The 17,959-nt window shown below is 52.9% G+C and overlaps 1 protein-coding gene across 1 annotated transcript; it reads right to left on the bottom strand.

Annotated features, from left to right (window-relative positions):
* Positions 1-2,181: 2,181 nt before the first annotated feature.
* Positions 2,182-17,194, bottom strand: LOC138743789 (peroxisome proliferator-activated receptor gamma coactivator-related protein 1-like). The gene is made up of 13 exons (XM_069899394.1): positions 16,999-17,194; positions 15,984-16,127; positions 14,818-14,976; positions 10,156-13,429; positions 9,843-9,896; positions 9,589-9,622; positions 9,181-9,248; positions 8,116-8,776; positions 5,048-5,191; positions 4,701-4,812; positions 3,918-4,039; positions 3,690-3,841; positions 2,182-2,466 (listed from the first exon to the last, which is right to left on the bottom strand). The coding sequence occupies exons 1-13, from the start codon at positions 17,176-17,178 to the stop codon at positions 2,363-2,365; spliced, it is 5,208 nt and encodes a 1,735-aa protein (XP_069755495.1). The 5' UTR covers positions 17,179-17,194; the 3' UTR covers positions 2,182-2,362.
* Positions 17,195-17,959: the final 765 nt, after the last annotated feature.

The following is a 17,959-nucleotide window of genomic DNA, read 5'->3' as shown; positions in this document are numbered from 1 at the left end:
GATGGAATAGGATGCTGTTGTGACACAGTCGGCCACGGGGTGGGAGTGCAGTCAGTAATTCAGTGAAATAAAGGGAAATCCAGTGGCATGAGAGGGACTGGCCAAAGTAGATTTGGAAGGGGGCACTAGTAGGGAAGACGGCAGATCAGCAGTGGATGGGGTTTCAGCAAGAAATGGGGATGTGCATGATAGATACACACTAAAAAAGAGGAAATATTCAACTGGAAAAATGTCACCACTGTGGCTGACAAAGCCAACATAAAAGCAAAAATTAGTAGGAAGATGGGATTGGGAAGATTTTAAAAACTTGCAGAAGGCAACTAAAAAACTCACAAGGTGGGATAAGATGAAGAATGAAAGTAAGTAAGTGAGCAAATTGTATCAAAGAGGATACCAAAAAAAACAAGAATATAGAGTAAAAGAGAGGTGCAAGTAGATATAGGACCAAGAGAAAATGTTGCTGGAGAAAAAATGGGAGAAAAGGAGATGGCAGAGGAGCTAAATGAGTATTTTACATCAGCCTTCACTATGGAAGACATGACCAGATGTCGAAGGGTATCAGGGAAAGGAAGTGAGTGCAGTTACTATTTCAAGGGAGGTCTTCAGAAAGCTGAATGCCCCAAGGGTGGATAAGTCTCTTGGATGGATTGCACCCTCAGATTCTGAAAGAGGTAGCAGTAGAGATTGTGGAGGCATTCTCTCAGGAATCAATAGATTTTGGCATGGAAAAATCACAAATGTCACTCCACTATTCAAGGAGGGAGCAGCAGAAAGGACATTATTGGCTGGTCAGTGGTTGGGAATATGTTGGGAGTCCATGGTGAAAGATGAGGTGACGGAAAACCTGGAGACACATGACAAGATAGGCCAAAGCCAAATCTTGCTTGACAAACCTATTGGAATTCTTTGAGGAAGTGACAAGCAGGCTGAATAAGGGAAATGCAGTGGGTGTTAGGTATTTGGATATTCAGAAGGGTTTGGCACACAAGGCTACTTGACAAGAGCCCATGGTGCAACAGGAAACATACCAACATGGGTAGAGCTGATTGGCAGGAAATAGAGAATACAGGGATCATATTCTGATTATCTGCCAGTTGCGAATGGTTTTGAACAGGGGTCATTGCATGTTTGCAGGGGCTGGTTCTTTTTTATGTAGTACATTAGTGATTTAGACGATGGAATGAACAGCTTTGTGGCCAAGTTTGCAGATGATACAGTGACGTGGAGGAGCAGATGATGTTGAAGAAACACAGAAGGTGCAGGACTTTGGAGAACGGGCAGAGGACCGCCAAATAAAATATAATGTCACAAAGTCAGGCACTTTTGCAAAGAAAAATAAACAATCAGACTATTTTCTAAATGGGGAGAAAATTGAAAATACCCAGATGAAAGGGGACCTCAGAATCCTCAAGCAAGATTCCCTGAAGGTAAACTTGCAGGTTGAGATGGTGATGAAGAAAGCAAATGCGATGCTGGCATTCATTTCAAGAGGAATAGAATGCACGAGCTGGGATGTGGTGTTGAGGTTTTATAAGGAACTGGTGAGACTTCACTTGGAGTATTGTGAGCAGTTTTGGCTCCTCCTTTAAGGATGTGCTGACGTTGGAGAGGGTTGAGAGGAGGCTCACAAGGATAATTCCAGGAATGAAAGGAGCTTTTGACAGCTCTTGGCCTATACTCAGAATTTAGGAGAAATGAGGGGGAGGGGTGGAAATCTCATTGAAATATTTTGAATGTTAAAAGGTCCATGAGGAATGGATGATTCCCACAGTGGGAGAGTCTAGGATAATAATTTAGATGATGGAATGAATGGCTTTGAGGCCAAAGTTGCAGATGATATGAAGATAGGTGGAGGAATTTGTTGCCACAGGTGGTTGTGGAGACCAGGTCATTGTGTGTATTTAAAACAGAGATTGATAGGTCTTGATTAGCCAGGGCATCAAAGTTTATATGGAGCGGCCGGGCTGTGGGAAAATGGATCAGCTCATTATTAAATGGTGGGGAAGACTCTATGGGCTGAATGGCCTATTTCTGCTCCTATGTCTTGGGGTCTTCAAGCTGGAGGGCCCAGTGGGAGGCTGGGGAGCAGGCCACAGGATCTGTCCCGAAGTTCTCTCCCACCACCTCTGCTCCATCTCCACAATTTTCTCACAGTTCACTTCAATAAGCAGCAGGCGCGACCATGATTCATGTGTTTTATTTTTCTTTAAAAGTGGGTTTGTTCTTCTCATGGTCCTGGGTTAACTCCGACAGCATCAATAGCAGCCCAGAGTTGGTATAAAAGTCCAGCAGTTCAGTAGCAGCATGAAACAGAAAGGGCCTCAGCCCCTTCCACTCCTCCCCTCCACAACGGGCTCTGCTGTCACCTCCGAAGGTTTCGTTTGGCCTGTTTTAATAAAGTGTCAAAGTCTAAAGAGTCAAACTTGCTTTTGTTTGAATAGGAACTGATGTCATTGTGGCTGGAATCTGAAAGGAATCATAAAGAGCATCATGAAGTACAACCAAACAAGATCTAAACATAAAGATAAAGAATGAAACATGGGAAAACTATGCTCCAGAACTATGAGAAATACAATAAACACGAGGTTACACATGATACAGTACAATTGGTTACACAGGCTATACACCATGCCCCAAAAGTTGAATAAATGGGTCCCAACAGTATCAGATAGATGTTTTCGCTGTAAGAAGGAAACAGGAACAACAGTACATGCAATTTGGATATGTGAGAAAGTGGAAAAGTTTTGGGAAGATCTAAATCTAAATAAAATCACAAAAAGCAACATACCAAAAAATCCAGAGATCTTTCTTCTAAGTAATATAAGAAGTAAAGAACTTGGACTCGATTTGGATGGAGCACAAAAAATATTTACTATGATAGCCTTAGCTGTAGCAAAAAAATGTATAATGTCAACCTGGAAATCAGAAGAGAGCCTGAGAGTACAGCAATGGTACATAGAAATGAATAAATGTATTCCATTGGAAAAAATAACATATAATTTAAGAAATAACTTCACAGTATTCGAACAAATTTGGGAACCGTACATGGAATACAACAGAGAAGTCCTACCGCGGGCCTCCACCGCCTAAAATGACAGAAGGAGAAGACGAAATGAACTGACCCAGTATGTAAAAGTAGATGACACAATTTTTTTGTTTATTTTCAATGTGTGAGGACATTGTTTAATGGGTTTAATGTATCATATATGTTGAACGTTGGGTGGGTGGGGAGGGGGGAAAAAGGGGAGAAAATTACACTGTGTATATTCAAGAGGGAAATGTTTGTGTGTATTTTGGTCAGTATGGTTCATAGTGTGAAAAATTTTTTTTTTTTTAAATGAAGTATAACCAGACCTTTCACAGGGAGGGGGAGCTATGCCAGGAACCAGACACCCAAGACGGCAGCGTGGGAGAAGGGGGGGGGGGGGAAGCAGCAGGGCGGGAGATGATAGCACGGGGCACAACAGCAGGGGGATGGGTAATTGTCAGGTGTGTATTGGAGGTTGGGGCACTCACCCAGGAGAGAACGTCATCTCTTGCTCACATGGTTAACTATGTTCACCAGTGTGCCATACCTGCGCATTGGGAGAGGTGAGGGACGCAGCCAGGAGGGAATAAGAGGAAAGGGAGGGTGCTGGGGGGGGTGGTTTGAAGCCCACCTGCTCTTACCATGGAATGTCTTCACTCACCCAAATCAGTGTAGTTGGTTTTACAGAACTGGCGACGGCCACCAAAGCAGAGGTCAAAGGGCATTTCGTCAGGTCCTCGCACAGACTGCCCATTCTCAATGGCTGCGAAAGCATCACAGGTGTAGCGGAAGGTGACAAAACCATAGTTGTCCCTGAAAGAGATTGAATGGTTACAACAGGCACCACCAATGGGAGCGCGTTGCCTCAATGCCACCAGCAAGTTCTCACCCGCGAGTCCGGAAGTAAATGTTGCAGTCCTCAATTTCCCCAAACACCTCGAACCGTCTGCGCAACTCTTCACGCATCATTCCAGTTCTGATCTTACCCACGTACACCACTCGCCGCTCCTCCTGTTGGCACAAATCACCATGACTGGCATCTCCACTCCTTCGAATCTCCACCCCACCCTGCCCCTATGCCCCCACACCTTCGGCCCCGCCGCTGCCCCTGCCACCCCCGGCTTCCCTTCCCACAGCAGTGCCTAGCACCTGCTCCACCAACCAGGCAGTGCCAGCCTGAGCTCTGCCTCGAGCCCAGCTGAATACTGAAACCAAAAATCATGGAGGACCCCTTCCACCAAGCACACGGCATCTTTCAGCTGTTCCCATCAGGGAAGAGATAAAGTGTCAGAGGCAGACCCACCAGGCCGAGGAACAGCCTCTTCCCTTGGGCAGTGAGGATGCTGAACAACCAAAGGAACGGCTCACACTAACCACCCGAGACTCTCATATTCATGAAACAATATTTATTTGTAAATATGAAATACTTGTCCTCCATATGTATTGTTTGTCTATATGTATATTATGTCTACTTTTGCACTGAGGATCAGAGAAAGCTGTTTCATCGGGTTGTACTTGTACAATCAGATGACAACAAACTTGACTTCACAACCCATGGGCCCAGGACCCCAGTGCTGAAACACTCTGTCAGCCCACAATATCCCACCTTCCACCCCGGGAGTTATGATCCAGGCCCAAGATACTGGAACTGTCTGCGGAGCGCGTTGCTTACGATGGCGAGCTCTCTCTGCTGGCTGACACTGTGCTCCTGAGCCTCCTGCCTGGAGTATCGATATCGGTGTCTTGACCCCACGTCATATGGATCAAACTCATCTGTGAAGTAACTACAGGAGCAGAAAGTTAGAACTCGTCCCACAGCATGTGCAGATTACTGCCCCAATGCCTGCCACCTTCCCCAGCAATGGAGTTTGGGGAGACAAACCCACCAACCTCCCCCACACCCCCAACCTTCCCACTGCCCCGCCATCCACCCCTCCCACCTCCATTCCCCAACAACCTGACTGTCCACTGCCCCACCATCCACCCCTTCACACCCTGCAACCTGCCCCAGAATCTCACCTCATGCGGGCACTGCGTCTCTGTGGTGATCGGGATCTTGACCTTGACCCAGATGTAGACCGGGAATATGACCTGGATTGTGAGCTGGACCTGGAATCTGATTGTGAGCTGTGTCGGGAGTGCCGAGACCGTCTCCTGTAGCACCTGTTCCCAAGAAGAGTGGTTAACCATGATCCCTCCACTCCAGGGTGACATGCACAGCATGGCTGTGGGTTGTGGGGAGTGGACTCAGACATTTTTGCGTCTGTAGTTTGACAATAGATTTTTAATTAAATATAATGAATATAAAATAATTAACTGATTATAATTTTAATTAAATATAATGAAATGACATCTCCACGCTCCCCCCTCCCCACGGTCCCATCTCTCCATGGTGAGATCCACCTGTTAGCGCCAAAATTTCCATCGCCAAATTGTGCAGCCTAAACTGTGGAGGCCAAAATGTCTTGGACCCTGAGGGGAGACGTTCCATCTACTCACAATACTCCCAGTGCTGTGGGATGATGGGAGATGATCCACAGTTCCTCGCTGCAGGAACACCAGAGGGAGCCAGACACCCGTAGCCATCAAGGGTGCAACAAACAGGTGGCTTGAGATCAACTATTGAATGCTTCTGCTACCCAGTGCTGCTTTGCCACAAGTCCAGAGTACAAGGTGGATATCCAGGCTGATGCAGCTTCTCTTGATCTTTGGGGAACCTATACAAGATCTGTTCCATCTCCTACACTGAGTAAATCCATTTGACTAAATGACTTGTGTCAATGATAGAACATAGAAATTTACAGCACAGTACAGGCCCTTCAGCTCAGTGTTGTGCCGACCCAATACCCTACTCTACCAGCTACAATTTCCCCACTGCATAGCCCTCCACTTTCCTCAGTTCGATGTACTTATCTAATATTAGCCCCCTTTAAACTGCAGCACCTGGGTAGCCCTCCTGGGACCAGGGTGCAATTACTGGGGCAAAGGTGCTGGAAGGACCTTTAAATTGCAGGGGGACTGATCCATTAAATCACCAACTGGGCAATATAAGGGGGATCCCACCCCCACAATCACGTGTCACACACTCACTGGAAGTACCACCGGGATGGTCAGATGCTGCTGCCTGGCCACACACGCAAGCAAGTGCTGACATCACTGGAATAAGCGGGTCAGTCATTTTCCTGTTCAAATTGCCTGTTGACGCGACATAGTTAAGTTTACCTGGGTTTCCTTACTACCTCTGAGGAAGGTCAGAGACCTAGTTGGATTCCGACGAGGTTGACCGGGTCGGACTCTTTCTAACTGCAACATAACTAGGAAAATTGCCATTTTACACAGCAAAGGGTGTAAGTTTCTTAAGCAATCCAATTGAACCTGCCTCCATCATCGTGCCAGCAGTACATTTCATGCACCCACCACTCATTGTGTGAAAATCTTACCTCTTACATTCCCCCATACGTACTCCCAAGCACATTAAATCTCTGCCCCTTCGTTTTAGCCATTTCAGCCTCAAGGAAAATCCCTCTGGCCATCTACACCATTAATGCCTCTCCAAGTTCACTCAACTTATTCTAATAAAGTGTCCTTTCCAATCCAGGCAGGGTCCTTCTAAATCTCCTCTGCACCCTCTCTACAGCATCCACATCTTTCCTGTAGCTTCTTAAGCTCATTCCTGGCAATCTTGCAATCCTCTTGCACATCTAGTGACTGACAGAATAGTTCTGCAGCAACTCACTGCCAATAGGAGCAGTGGGTGCTCTCTCACCAGTAGATCTGAGTGCCAATCCAGGACAAGGGCTTGTGGAAGCGCACTGACCCACTGGGGAAAACCCTCAATCTGGAAGCCAATCGTTAGCAAGAAAGTGGTGACAGAGGTGCCACTGCGTGTAGGTCACACTCTGATGGAGACTAGGTGGTTTGTGATGGTGGTATGGGAAATCCAGCAGGTTCACAACCCCATGGTCAAGTTGGTGGAGGGGCCAAAATGGATTGGATGGGCTAGGGGAGCCATGAGTTGGTTCCCAGTGGCATTGAGGGGTACAGGACTCTGCCCATCTACACATCATCATTACCACTCTCAACACTGTGCTCCCTTCTCCCCCACTCTCCCAGTGCTCTGAATGGCAGATCCACATGCCACATGCAAGAAGCTGAGTGGTTTTCCCAGAAACAGGCTGAGTGCCAAAAAGGACCTCAAACTCACTGAAGTTGGGTGGTTGTGAGGAGAACAGTGGGTAATGGCAGCAAGGTTCTGAAACCATAGCAGTGACCCTGTGGGGCATGTTGAGCTGGAATCCTGGGGGGGGGAGGGGTCAGCTTGAGTTAGGGGCACATTATACAAAATAAAAACATGCCCTGGCGACATCCATGCCAACCTCATCCCCCTGTGAGATGGAACCATATCCTTCTGCACCATGTGATTGGATCTGCCTCCACTAACTCTGGCAGCAGGTTCCAGACACTAACCGTTCTGCATAAAATAATTGTCCCTCAGATCCCTTTATAACTCCTACTTCTCGCCTCTGACACCCCTACCCTCTATTGGTAACCCTCCCCCCACCAAATTTCATTCACTCCAGGGAAAACAAGCCAGCCTGTTGATCTCTCCCCTCCAGTCCAGGCAACATCCTGGAGAAGTTCCACATGCCTCCACAACTCCAGAACACCCACAGCTCAATGATTCATGGGTCAGAGGGTGACTGGCTGCTGTGACTGTCCTGTAGCGCACACATGAAAGACAGATGGTGTGGAGAGTTGATGGGAATGTTGGGGTAAATATGGATGAACTGAGATGGGGGGAACCTGGTGAGGGGGATGAGGTGAACCAGGAAGGGGTGGGGGGCAAGGGGTGTGGAACTGGGGATGGGTAAACTGGGAAAAGGTGGGAGGGCCAGAGGCGAAGCAGAGAGGGGCAAGATGGAGAGGAGGGGTAACCAGTGAGAGGCAAACCAGGGGGTTTGAATCAGAGAGGGGTGGGGAGGGGGGGAAAGTGAAGTGGAAGGCAAGATATATACATCACAAACAAGATCAGACCAATGAACCTCGGACATGCCAGGTAAACACTAACCTCACCATCAAAGCCTTACCGTCTTCTTTTCTGGGCTGGAGACCGGGACCGGGACCGGGAGCAGGAGCGGGAACTGGAGCAAGACGAACTGGAACACTCCCGACTGTAGCACGGCGAGGCCTGGGACCTTCCACGGTTCTCGAAGGAATCCAAAGGTTCTTCCTCTATGTGAGAGCCACCCTGGGTTGGTGAACAAGTTTGGCTGCTGTGTCTCTCTGCTCCACCCTGAAGCTTTAGTGGTAGGACATCCTCCCCTGTAAGCCGGTGCTGATCCACATGACTTCCACCATGTGACGGCAGACCAGCTGCCAACACATGGCTGCGGGACTTTTCAGGTCGATGTTTCAACAACGTGATGGGTTTGATGACAATATTAGCATGACGCTTTACATTCCAACGGCAGCCAACATTGGGTCTGGGTGTGGGTCGTGGAATCAGCCTGTCCACACTGGGCAAACAATACTCGTGATCCCTGTGGGCTGTGTTTGGAGTGGCCGTGGAATTGGACATCCGCGGTGGACTCAGCGCTCCCACACACATTGTGTGCCTGTTCTGCACAACCTGGGCCTCAGTTCGCCTCCCAGAGAGATGTGGAGAGACTGGGCCAGACTCAGCATGACTGCCCACGGAAACGAGGGATTTCCAGCACTGGTGGGGGGGTGTGGCTGGGGGGGTCAAACCTACAGAAACACAAGCTCTGTTAGAAGTGACTTGTTGTCCTAACCCTAGCGTATCCAACATCCTTCCCGCACACCCCCTCCCCCCCAACCCACCGCTGGCCATGGCCCACAAAACACTCACATATAAAATCATATATGTCCTTCAACTCCAGGGGATACCTCTCCCTAATACGGTGGGGCACAATCCCATACCATGGAGGGGTTCTACCCCCCACCCCGGTGCGACACCTCTCCCAAGGAGCAGACCCCTGTCACTTCCCAACTGTGGGAGACAGCCCACCAGCATCCCCACTCTCCACCCTGACCTGGGGCTAGTGATCCCTCCCCACAGATCCCTCCTTGCACAGGGAAATGGACCCCTTCCCGCAGACCTGACACTGTCCTTAGGCAATACCCAACCTCACCTGCTGTACTTGCCAATTCTGCTGCCAACACATGATCCAGAAACCTCTTCTCATCCGGCATCTCTGTCCTGGAGAGACACCAAAGATCAGAGATTGGCTCCAACCCCCACACTCACCCATCCCCAATGCCCTTTGCCCATCCCCGACACCTCTTGCCCATTCCTGACCCCTTCCCAATCCCCCGAACCCCACTCCCTACACTCCAAACCCTGACCCCTCCCCTACTACTCTCTCCCACCACGTTCCCCTCGCCCTCCCCTCCCCTCCACTCACCCATCCCCCTTCCCCCTCCACTAGCCCATCCCCAACCGCTGTCCCAAACCCACTTTGACCCCCACTCAAACCCTCTCAAGCCCGTCACCATCTCAACCCCAGCCACAGACCCATTTCCACTCCTCACCAACTTACCCACTGCCACCTCCAAGGGACTGTTCCTCATGGCCTGAAAAGCAAACACAGTCATCGGTCCCTCATTGCTTTGTACGCGGCCCCGCGAAGCATTGAACGCAGCCCTGTGCTACACCAGCCACTGAGCAGATTCACAAATCCCACTTGAATTGGGTTGCCCTTCCCAACCCAGACCCCTCACATCTCCCCGCATGAACCCTCCACGTAACCCCGCCATTCCCCCACCACCAGCCCCCACAACCCCCTTTTCTTACCCTCAGTCACTTCAAATTGCTCCAGCAAACTCATCACGTCACCGGCTTCAATCCCTGGGAAGAGAACACGAATGAACCCTCACCCAAACTTCACAAACACCCAAATAGGCCAGAAACACCCTCATCCCCAGCAGCCCTCTCCCCCACCTATGCCATTCCCATTCACCCATCTTGGCCCCATAATGTGCCCCTTATCACATCCCACTCCCTCCCTGACCCAGCTCCTGGAAGCCCCCATCCCGATCACTGCCCTCAACTCCATAGGGATTTCCCAGTTAAGATTCAATGTTCCCCAGTCCCACGAACAACACACCTTCTGCGTTGTCCTTGGCTGGGACTTCTTGAATGTTGTAGATTGCCACACTCCGTCTCAAGTGCTCAATCGCAGACATCCTGCTGCATTGATGCTGTGTTGGTGTGGACTGGTGAAGCAGCCGCAGATGACCAGAACTAGCGACGGGTCCTCTAGGCGATGTTACTGGTCCATCCTGTGACAGTTTGCTTTGCATGTTCAGCCTGTTCTCCCCAAAGGCAGGGTGGGCTGGGAGAGTTGGCCCTGGGCTGGAAGTCGGGGCAGCCAGAGGAGTCTGGATGTGGACCAGACATGGGGGATGAACAGGCAAGGTTCGGCCAAGGACTGGAGTAGATTTCATTGTCAGTATAGGGCCCGGCACGGCGGGGGCCCGGCTCGGTGCGGGGCCCGGCACGGCGGGGACCCGGCTGGGTGCGGGGCCCGGCACGGCGGGGACCCGGCTGGGTGCGGGGCCCGGCACGGCGGGGACCCGGCTGGGTGCGGGGCCCGGCACGGCGGGGACCCGGCTGGGTGCGGGGCCCGGCACGGCGGGGACCCGGCTGGCTGCGGGGACCGGCACGGCGGGGACCCGGCTGGGTGCGGGGCCCGGCACGGCGGGGACCCGGCTGGGTGCGGGGCCCGGCACGGCGGGGACCCGGCTGGGTGCGGGGCCCGGCACGGCGGGGACCCGGCTGGGTGCGGGGCCCGGCACGGCGGGGACCCGGCTGGGTGCGGGGCCCGGCACGGCGGGGACCCGGCTGGGTGCGGGGACCGGCACGGCGGGGACCCGGCTGGGTGCGGGGACCGGCACGGCGGGGACCCGGCTGGGTGCGGGGACCGGCACGGCGGGGACCCGGCTGGGTGCGGGGACCGGCACGGCGGGGACCCGGCTGGGTGCGGGGACCGGCACGGCGGGGACCCGGCTGGGTGCGGGGACCGGCACGGCGGGGACCCGGCTGGGTGCGGGGACCGGCACGGCGGGGACCCGGCTGGGTGCGGGGACCGGCACGGCGGGGACCCGGCTGGGTGCGGGGACCGGCACGGCGGGGACCCGGCTGGGTGCGGGGACCGGCACGGCGGGGACCCGGCTGGGTGCGGGGACCGGCACGGCGGGGACCCGGCTGGGTGCGGGGACCGGCACGGCGGGGACCCGGCTGGGTGCGGGGACCGGCACGGCGGGGACCCGGCTGGGTGCGGGGACCGGCACGGCGGGGACCCGGCTGGGTGCGGGGACCGGCACGGCGGGGACCCGGCTGGTTGCGGGGACCGGCACGGCGGGGACCCGGCTGGGTGCGGGGACCGGCACGGCGGGGACCCGGCTGGGTGCGGGGACCGGCACGGCGGGGACCCGGCTCGGTGCGGGGACCGGCACGGCAGGGACTGGCAAGGAAGGTGCCCGGCTTAGTTTGGGTACCAGTACGGCAGGGACATGGGTCGGCATGGGGACCGGCACAGCAGGGGCCTGGCCTTGCATGGAGACCACCGCAGCAAGGACACAGCTCGTTGTGGGGACTGACATGGCAGGAATCTGGCTTGGTATGGGGACTGGGTATGCAGATTCCTGGCTTGGACGAGAGCATTGTGCTGACTGGAAGACCAACGGTGTACTTTGGGCAGAGATCAGGGTGGTGGCCTGGGACAAAGCTTTGGCCATAGTTGCATTTTGTGCACATGAAGAGGTGCAGTTGAGTGCCAGGGCATCACTGTGGGGCACAGTGGTGTTGCCATGCGGCTCTGGGACTTTGCCGTGGGGTGTGGGCCCATTGTTCCTGTGCCAAGGCCCAGCAGCCTGCCCCTGTTCTAGGGGGCTGTGGTTTGGCACAGATAATCCCGTGGGTGAGGTGATGTGGCCAAGCGGCAGTACACTGAGCTGCCCATGCACGATGGAATGGATGGGAACCACGGGCCAGGCACCGCTGGGATTGGAGCCAGGGGGGGGATCTGAAGTACGTGGGACCTCGTCACGCAGCCGCTGCTGCAGGCGCTGTCGATACTGCTCTAGGCTGATGGGACGCACTCGGAGCTCAGTGGTGGTGGGAGAACAAGCTGTGGGGGGTTGCAGCGGGGCCAGGGGAGCGGCTGGTGGGGGCAATGCCAAGGGGGATGGAGGGGGCGACTCTGAAGGGGATGGAAGGGCCAGAGGGGGCAGCCTCGAGTGGGATTGAAGGGCCGGAGGGGGCGGCCCCGAGGGGGTCTGAGGAAGAAGCTGGGGTGACCCCGAGGGGGATGGTAGGGCTGGAGGGAGCAACCCCAAGGGGGCAGGAGGGGGAAGTCTGGAGCCTGGTTTCACTTCACGCCCCTCTGCACCCTCTGGGGTGTTGGAATCTCTCTGCAGACGCCCTGCTGTAGAGTGGGGCTCTCCCACCTCTCCCCCTTCATGGATGTGACTGCTGCCTCTCAGCCCACATGTCTGGGGTGCCTGCCTCTGAGGGCTTGCAATTCTCTGGTTCCCAAGCATCCTTCGCCTGCCCTGCCCTCGGGTCACAGCCCTGCCTCTGCTCTGCATCCTCCTGGTCACCAGCCCCGCATGGTCCATCTGCTGCCTGAAACGTCCTGTCTCCTGCAAACCAACAGCGAGTCCAGCCTGCAGCTCCTGCGCACCGCTCACAGCCTGCAGCTGTGCTCGGAGGCTGGACCGGGTAAGTGGTGGTTCCACACGACAAACCCTCACAGCTGCTGAACCTACAGGCTTGGCCGTCTTCCTCGGCCGTCCCCTCTTCCTTCGAGTTGGTGGGTTCTCCTGCTGTACTGAGTCAGGCCTGTCCGGTCCCAACAGTGCCCCAGGCAGGGCCGTCGAGGCAGGGCCTGTTCCCTGGACTCCAGGCAGGGTCCCCAGGTGCAGAACTCCAGCAATCATAGGCTTTTCATCAGATGAAAACACTTCAGACCTGTGCACTGGCCTGAAAGGAACCTGGTGGCCCTCACAGAGAATGTCCACCTCTCCTTTTTGAATGACTTCCAAATGAACGGTGCTGGTTGCTGGATCAGAAGGCAAGCAGTAAGGGTGGATGAACTTGATCAGGTCGGAAAGTGATACATGTTCCACATTGATCACACATGGCACGTTCTCCTCCAACACTGATGTAACGCTGTCCTCCAACCCTGCTGTATCCAGCTGCTCCAGGACTGCATCACATACACTACTGGCCTCATCACCCAAGTGACACAGCCATTTCTCTTCACCATGATTCTTCTTAGCTAGCTCCTCCGACCTCCATAAGACTCCCTGGGGAGCAGCTGGCTCCACAAGGTCCTTCCCCAAATCTGGGAACGAGGCCCAAGAGTGTCGCTCAACCTAGAAGGCAACAAGAGAGCACAAATGTGATCATAGGAGCACAGGAAGGGTGAAGGGCTCTCTGTATGTGAGGCCTCCATTGACTGAGCGTTCCGTCTTTGAGGGGGGAGGGTCGGAGGGTATGTAAAAACCAGGCAAGAATTAGAATGTGGGCCAGTGGGGTGAAGGGTGCTGAGGAGAATGGAATGGATCAGGAGATGGCCTTTTATCCCTTTTAAACCAAATGAGCTACCTCCTTTTTACTCATAACTTGAAGAAGGGTTCAGGCCTGAAACGTTGGTTATATATCTTTATCTCTTATGGATGCTGCAAGACCTGATGAGTTCCCCCAATGATTCTGCTTTTACTATAATCACAGAGTCAGCACTTTCATGTTTCACAGAAGAGATAAGGGACAAGTTATACGAAATTGTAACGTTCTATGGTCATACCACTGGGCTCTAGACAGTCAGGTAGATGATGTGCTGTTGTTCCTCCTCTGGGGCCTCTGACAGTGGAGAAGGACAAGACAGGCAGCTCAGCGTGGAAATGAGAAGGGGAGTAAAGTGCTAGCAACAGGGATGCCTTGATGGTCACTGAGGACAGTTAGTGGACAGACAACTATCTGTCTGCGCTTGGTCCAATGAAGTCTGAGCCCATCCATTCTCCTCATTCTCCCATGAATTCCTACATCCCCTACAACTGACATACGCCTCCAGGAAGAATGTTCCCAAAGTCTTGGGTTTTTTTTTGGGGGGGGGGGGGAGGAAAAAGAATCCAGAACAAGGGGTTGCAGTTTAAGAATAAGAGGAAGGCTGTATAGGATTAGATGAGAAGAAACATTCACCCAAAGAGTTGTGAATTTGAGGAACTCCAGACATTTGTCGAGTTCTATAGATGTATTCAAAAGAGAATTGGGTGTGGCCCTTATGGCCAAAGGGTTTGAGGTGTGAAGAGAAAGCAGGAACAGGACTGAGCTCACACAATCAGCCATGATCGAAGTCAATGGCAAGATTCAATGAAAGGCCTCTGCTCCAACTTTTTTGACCAAATCCTCAATATCTCTGGACATCCAGGGCTCTCTAACCCTGCCAGCCTTCCTCCTTCTGCCACACCCTCTCCTCCCAATTAACCTTTGCAGGATCCTGTTCAATGCCATCAGAGTTGGCCTTGCCCCAATTTAGCACTTTAACTTGTGGACCAGTGCTATTTTATTGGATTGAGACTGGGAAAAAGTAAGACTGAGAAAAGGAAGAGGACAAACAATGTTCTGGTTAAATGGAAACTAACACAGAAATAACTTTGAATGGAAAGAAAAATTAAACAAATAGTGGCCGACTGTCTCCTGCTGATCCCAAGTAAGATTAGCTTGATATTATCCCAGTCGCAGCTAGGATGTGCTCTCTCACCCCAAGTAGCTCATCATGCAGATCCTTCGCTGAGGTGAATAACTTAGTGTCAGGAAGCGTATCAAATGGAGAGGGATTTTCATCATCGACAGCGTCTAGTATGTCATTCAGGGCCGTAAGTAGCATAGCTTCACTCTCCTCGTCCAATGGGCATTTATTCTGCAAACAAAGCAGGGTTGATAATTGATGGCAGTAAAGCACTGTCAATATAAGTACGTTGTTGACAAGGACAGACACACTCTCCCACACATTCACAGGCCTTGGGATGTCAAATAATTATCAGCTCAGTCCAATACTCGAAACAATAATTCATACAATCCTTAAACTTTGGAGAATGCAAACTATTGGTGGTGAAACCCAGGTAGCACCTTCAGGAATAGGCTGGTGGTGGATGAGCAGATTTTCCTGACTACTAACGTCAGTCTAACACTTGTGCTGCTAATATTTGGTCTGTTATACCACAGTGTTACACATTTTTCCAGTGAGCTCTGCAGTTTACAGGGAGTGCAGCACCAGTCGGTCTCTCTTCTCACACTGAAGCAAAGCCAGAGTGTCCATCCTCCACTTGGTGTGGACTGCATTCCATATCAACCCTCCCCCGCACTCCCCCGACCCTGCGCTATCCACCGACCAGGTGCAGACCCTGCGACCCCTGTCCATGCTACTCCCCAACCCAGCGCTCCACCAACCCCCTCCTCCCCCAGTGACCCCTGACCCCACACTGACTCCAGTGCACCAGATTGCCTATCACCATTTCAGATATAGAACCATCTCCAAACCCCATCACACTTGGGGAATCCAAATTCAAACCCCCAGATTCACATTTCTTTTTTATTGTTGTATCATATTCTTAAATGAATTATGAAGAGATGTCCATGCACTGTTTTTACTGCACTTTTCTTCATGCCTTGTACCATCTCACCTATTGTAACACAAATCCTGAGTCCGTTGCTTAATTATTATTATTATTGCACTACCTGCTGTATTAGTTGACTTGTCTGAATAGCACACAAAATAAAGCTTCTTATGGTACTTCAATTTACTTGATAAGAAACAATTCAATGTCATTTGCATTGTAACCAGTGTCACCTGGAATTGCATACAGTGAATGAACAAGATGAGAGGAGTGTCCCAGGGTTCACAGTCATTATGTGATCATCTCCTACCTCCGAGGGTGATGAATCTTCAATGATGGAAATTATGGTCTGGTCAGCATAACCATGAGAAGCTCCTAAAATCTCTGCAGAGTCCAAACCTGTGCTGATGTGGTCAGGAAAGTTGGACGAGAAATAACCTTCCCCATTGGCCGTCTGCAATAAAATCAAATCACAGAAATAACTTATTGGAAGAATGGGCTGGTGAAACTTCACAATCAGAAACTCCGTCATTACCTGAAGCATTACAGGTCCCAGAACAAGTCTACCTGTAACTGATTCCCTCCTCAGACATGCAGCCAAACGCCACTAGGAAAGTAGCACCTGCAGCATTTTCACCTTTCCATAGAAAATGGGTCAGTATGGACAAGTTGGGGGGCCAAAGGGCCTGTTTCCCACCCTATGGGTTCAGCAGCTTTGGCTTCTGAACTCTTCTTGGATATGCAGATGGATCCTTGGAACAGACCCAACAGGAGCATCTCTTAAACGACAGAGCCTTTCCAGAGGAGGGACAGGGTCGTAGGTTACCATGTATTGCAAAAACAACATATGCAAAATCACTGGGTCTGGTTACCTATGACCATGTCCTCCTTTGGAATGGCCACCCTACTGTCCAGCCCACAAATAGAGAGGGACTTTCATCCTATTCCGCAGATGGTGATCACCCCCCCCCCCGATGGGTGAATCACATCACATATCCAACCTCACGACAGAGCAACAGTGGGACTGGACGGGACGGACCGGGACAAGCGTCCGCCTCGCTTCCTCATGCCCACGTGTTGGCCCGGGCGGCCACGTGTCGACACCCCAGCCCGGTTCCCTTCCCCCCCCTCCCCCACCCCCACCGTCGCCGCCGCACACGTGTCACGGCTCCGCTCCCTGCTCCCAGCCCCGGCGGCCCCCCCCGCCCCCGCGCCCGCCCGCCTCCCTCCGATCCCCGCGCCGCACACGTGTCACGGTAGCGGCTGCCGGTCCCGGGTGGGGGAATAAGGGGAACCCGGAGCGGCCGAGCGGCCCCAGCGCTCACCGAGGTGGATTCCTCCTCCGTGGCCACCTCCAGCCTCCGGCTTCGCCCGCGGCCCCGGCCTCGAGTTCGCGAGGCGACCGCCCGCCGAGCCGCCATCTGCAGCCAACTCCTCGGCTTCACTTGCTCCACCGGCCTCTGCCTTCCGCTTCCGGAACCATGTCCCGCCTTTCGCCTGTCCATCAGCGCAGCTGTCGCCCTGCCCTGTCCGTGTGCAGATCCCGATCCCCGCGGGAGGATCTGATGCCCCTGGCCCACACCGTGGTCCGGGCAGGTCCTTGCAGATGGGCCGAACGTCCACCCACATTCCGGTCGGAAGGGCGGAGATGGGCCGAAGGGCCAGCTTCCACGCTGCGTGTCATCACTGCTTCAATGTCGGTGTGAAGGTACTGACTACAATCGTCCAGGTGTTTGTACTGAGGTATCTCCCCGTCCCAGCCCCTGCATCCTGCCCCCAGCTCCTTCCCCTGCACCCCCTGTCCGCTCTTCCCTCCCTCACCTCCATCAGGGACCCAAACACCCCTTACACATGAACCATCCAACCCCCTCCCTCCGTTTGCACCCCCAAACCCCCTCCCCTGTACCATCTTCAATCCCCTGCCCTGGACTCACCACTTCTGTCATCAGGAGACAGGAGACAGCACCCCGCCCACAAACCGATCTGGGCAGCATGCAGGTTACCTGGGATACAAGTACCTGAAGAAGGAAGGGATCTGGATCGACTGAGCACCTGCCTCCCCTCCCCAATGGGCACAGCCCACGGATTTTAAAAATTACTTACCTATCCTACCAGTGTACAAGTTAAAACAGGTGAACGCCAAGAATGAGTTCCACCTCTTTTACAGCACACATCTCATAACTGGTCCTTCACAGCTGCCTGCGAGATTGATTGCAGCCTGAAGCCAATCTGCAGGTATCTTCACAGATATAGGTACCCGAGGCCAGTCCAGGTACTTGTATCTCA

Source organism: Narcine bancroftii, chromosome 10 (genome assembly GCF_036971445.1).
Source record: "Narcine bancroftii isolate sNarBan1 chromosome 10, sNarBan1.hap1, whole genome shotgun sequence".
Lineage (NCBI taxonomy): Eukaryota > Metazoa > Chordata > Chondrichthyes > Torpediniformes > Narcinidae > Narcine > Narcine bancroftii.
Note: the sequence above shows the minus strand (reverse complement) of the source record. Positions and strands in the feature narration are given on the sequence as shown.

Coding starts and splice junctions, on each gene's coding strand:
- LOC138743789 (XM_069899394.1), bottom strand. CDS start 17,178: ATGGACAGGCGAAAGGCGGGACATGGTTCCGGAAGCGGAAGGCAGAGG. Junction 9,249..9,588: donor TCCCTTGGAGGTGGCAGTGG/GTAAGTTGGTGA, acceptor GTGTCTCTCCAG/GACAGAGATGCCGGATGAGA. Junction 5,192..8,115: donor CCAGCCCAGAAAAGAAGACG/GTAAGGCTTTGA, acceptor TCTTGGGAACAG/GTGCTACAGGAGACGGTCTC.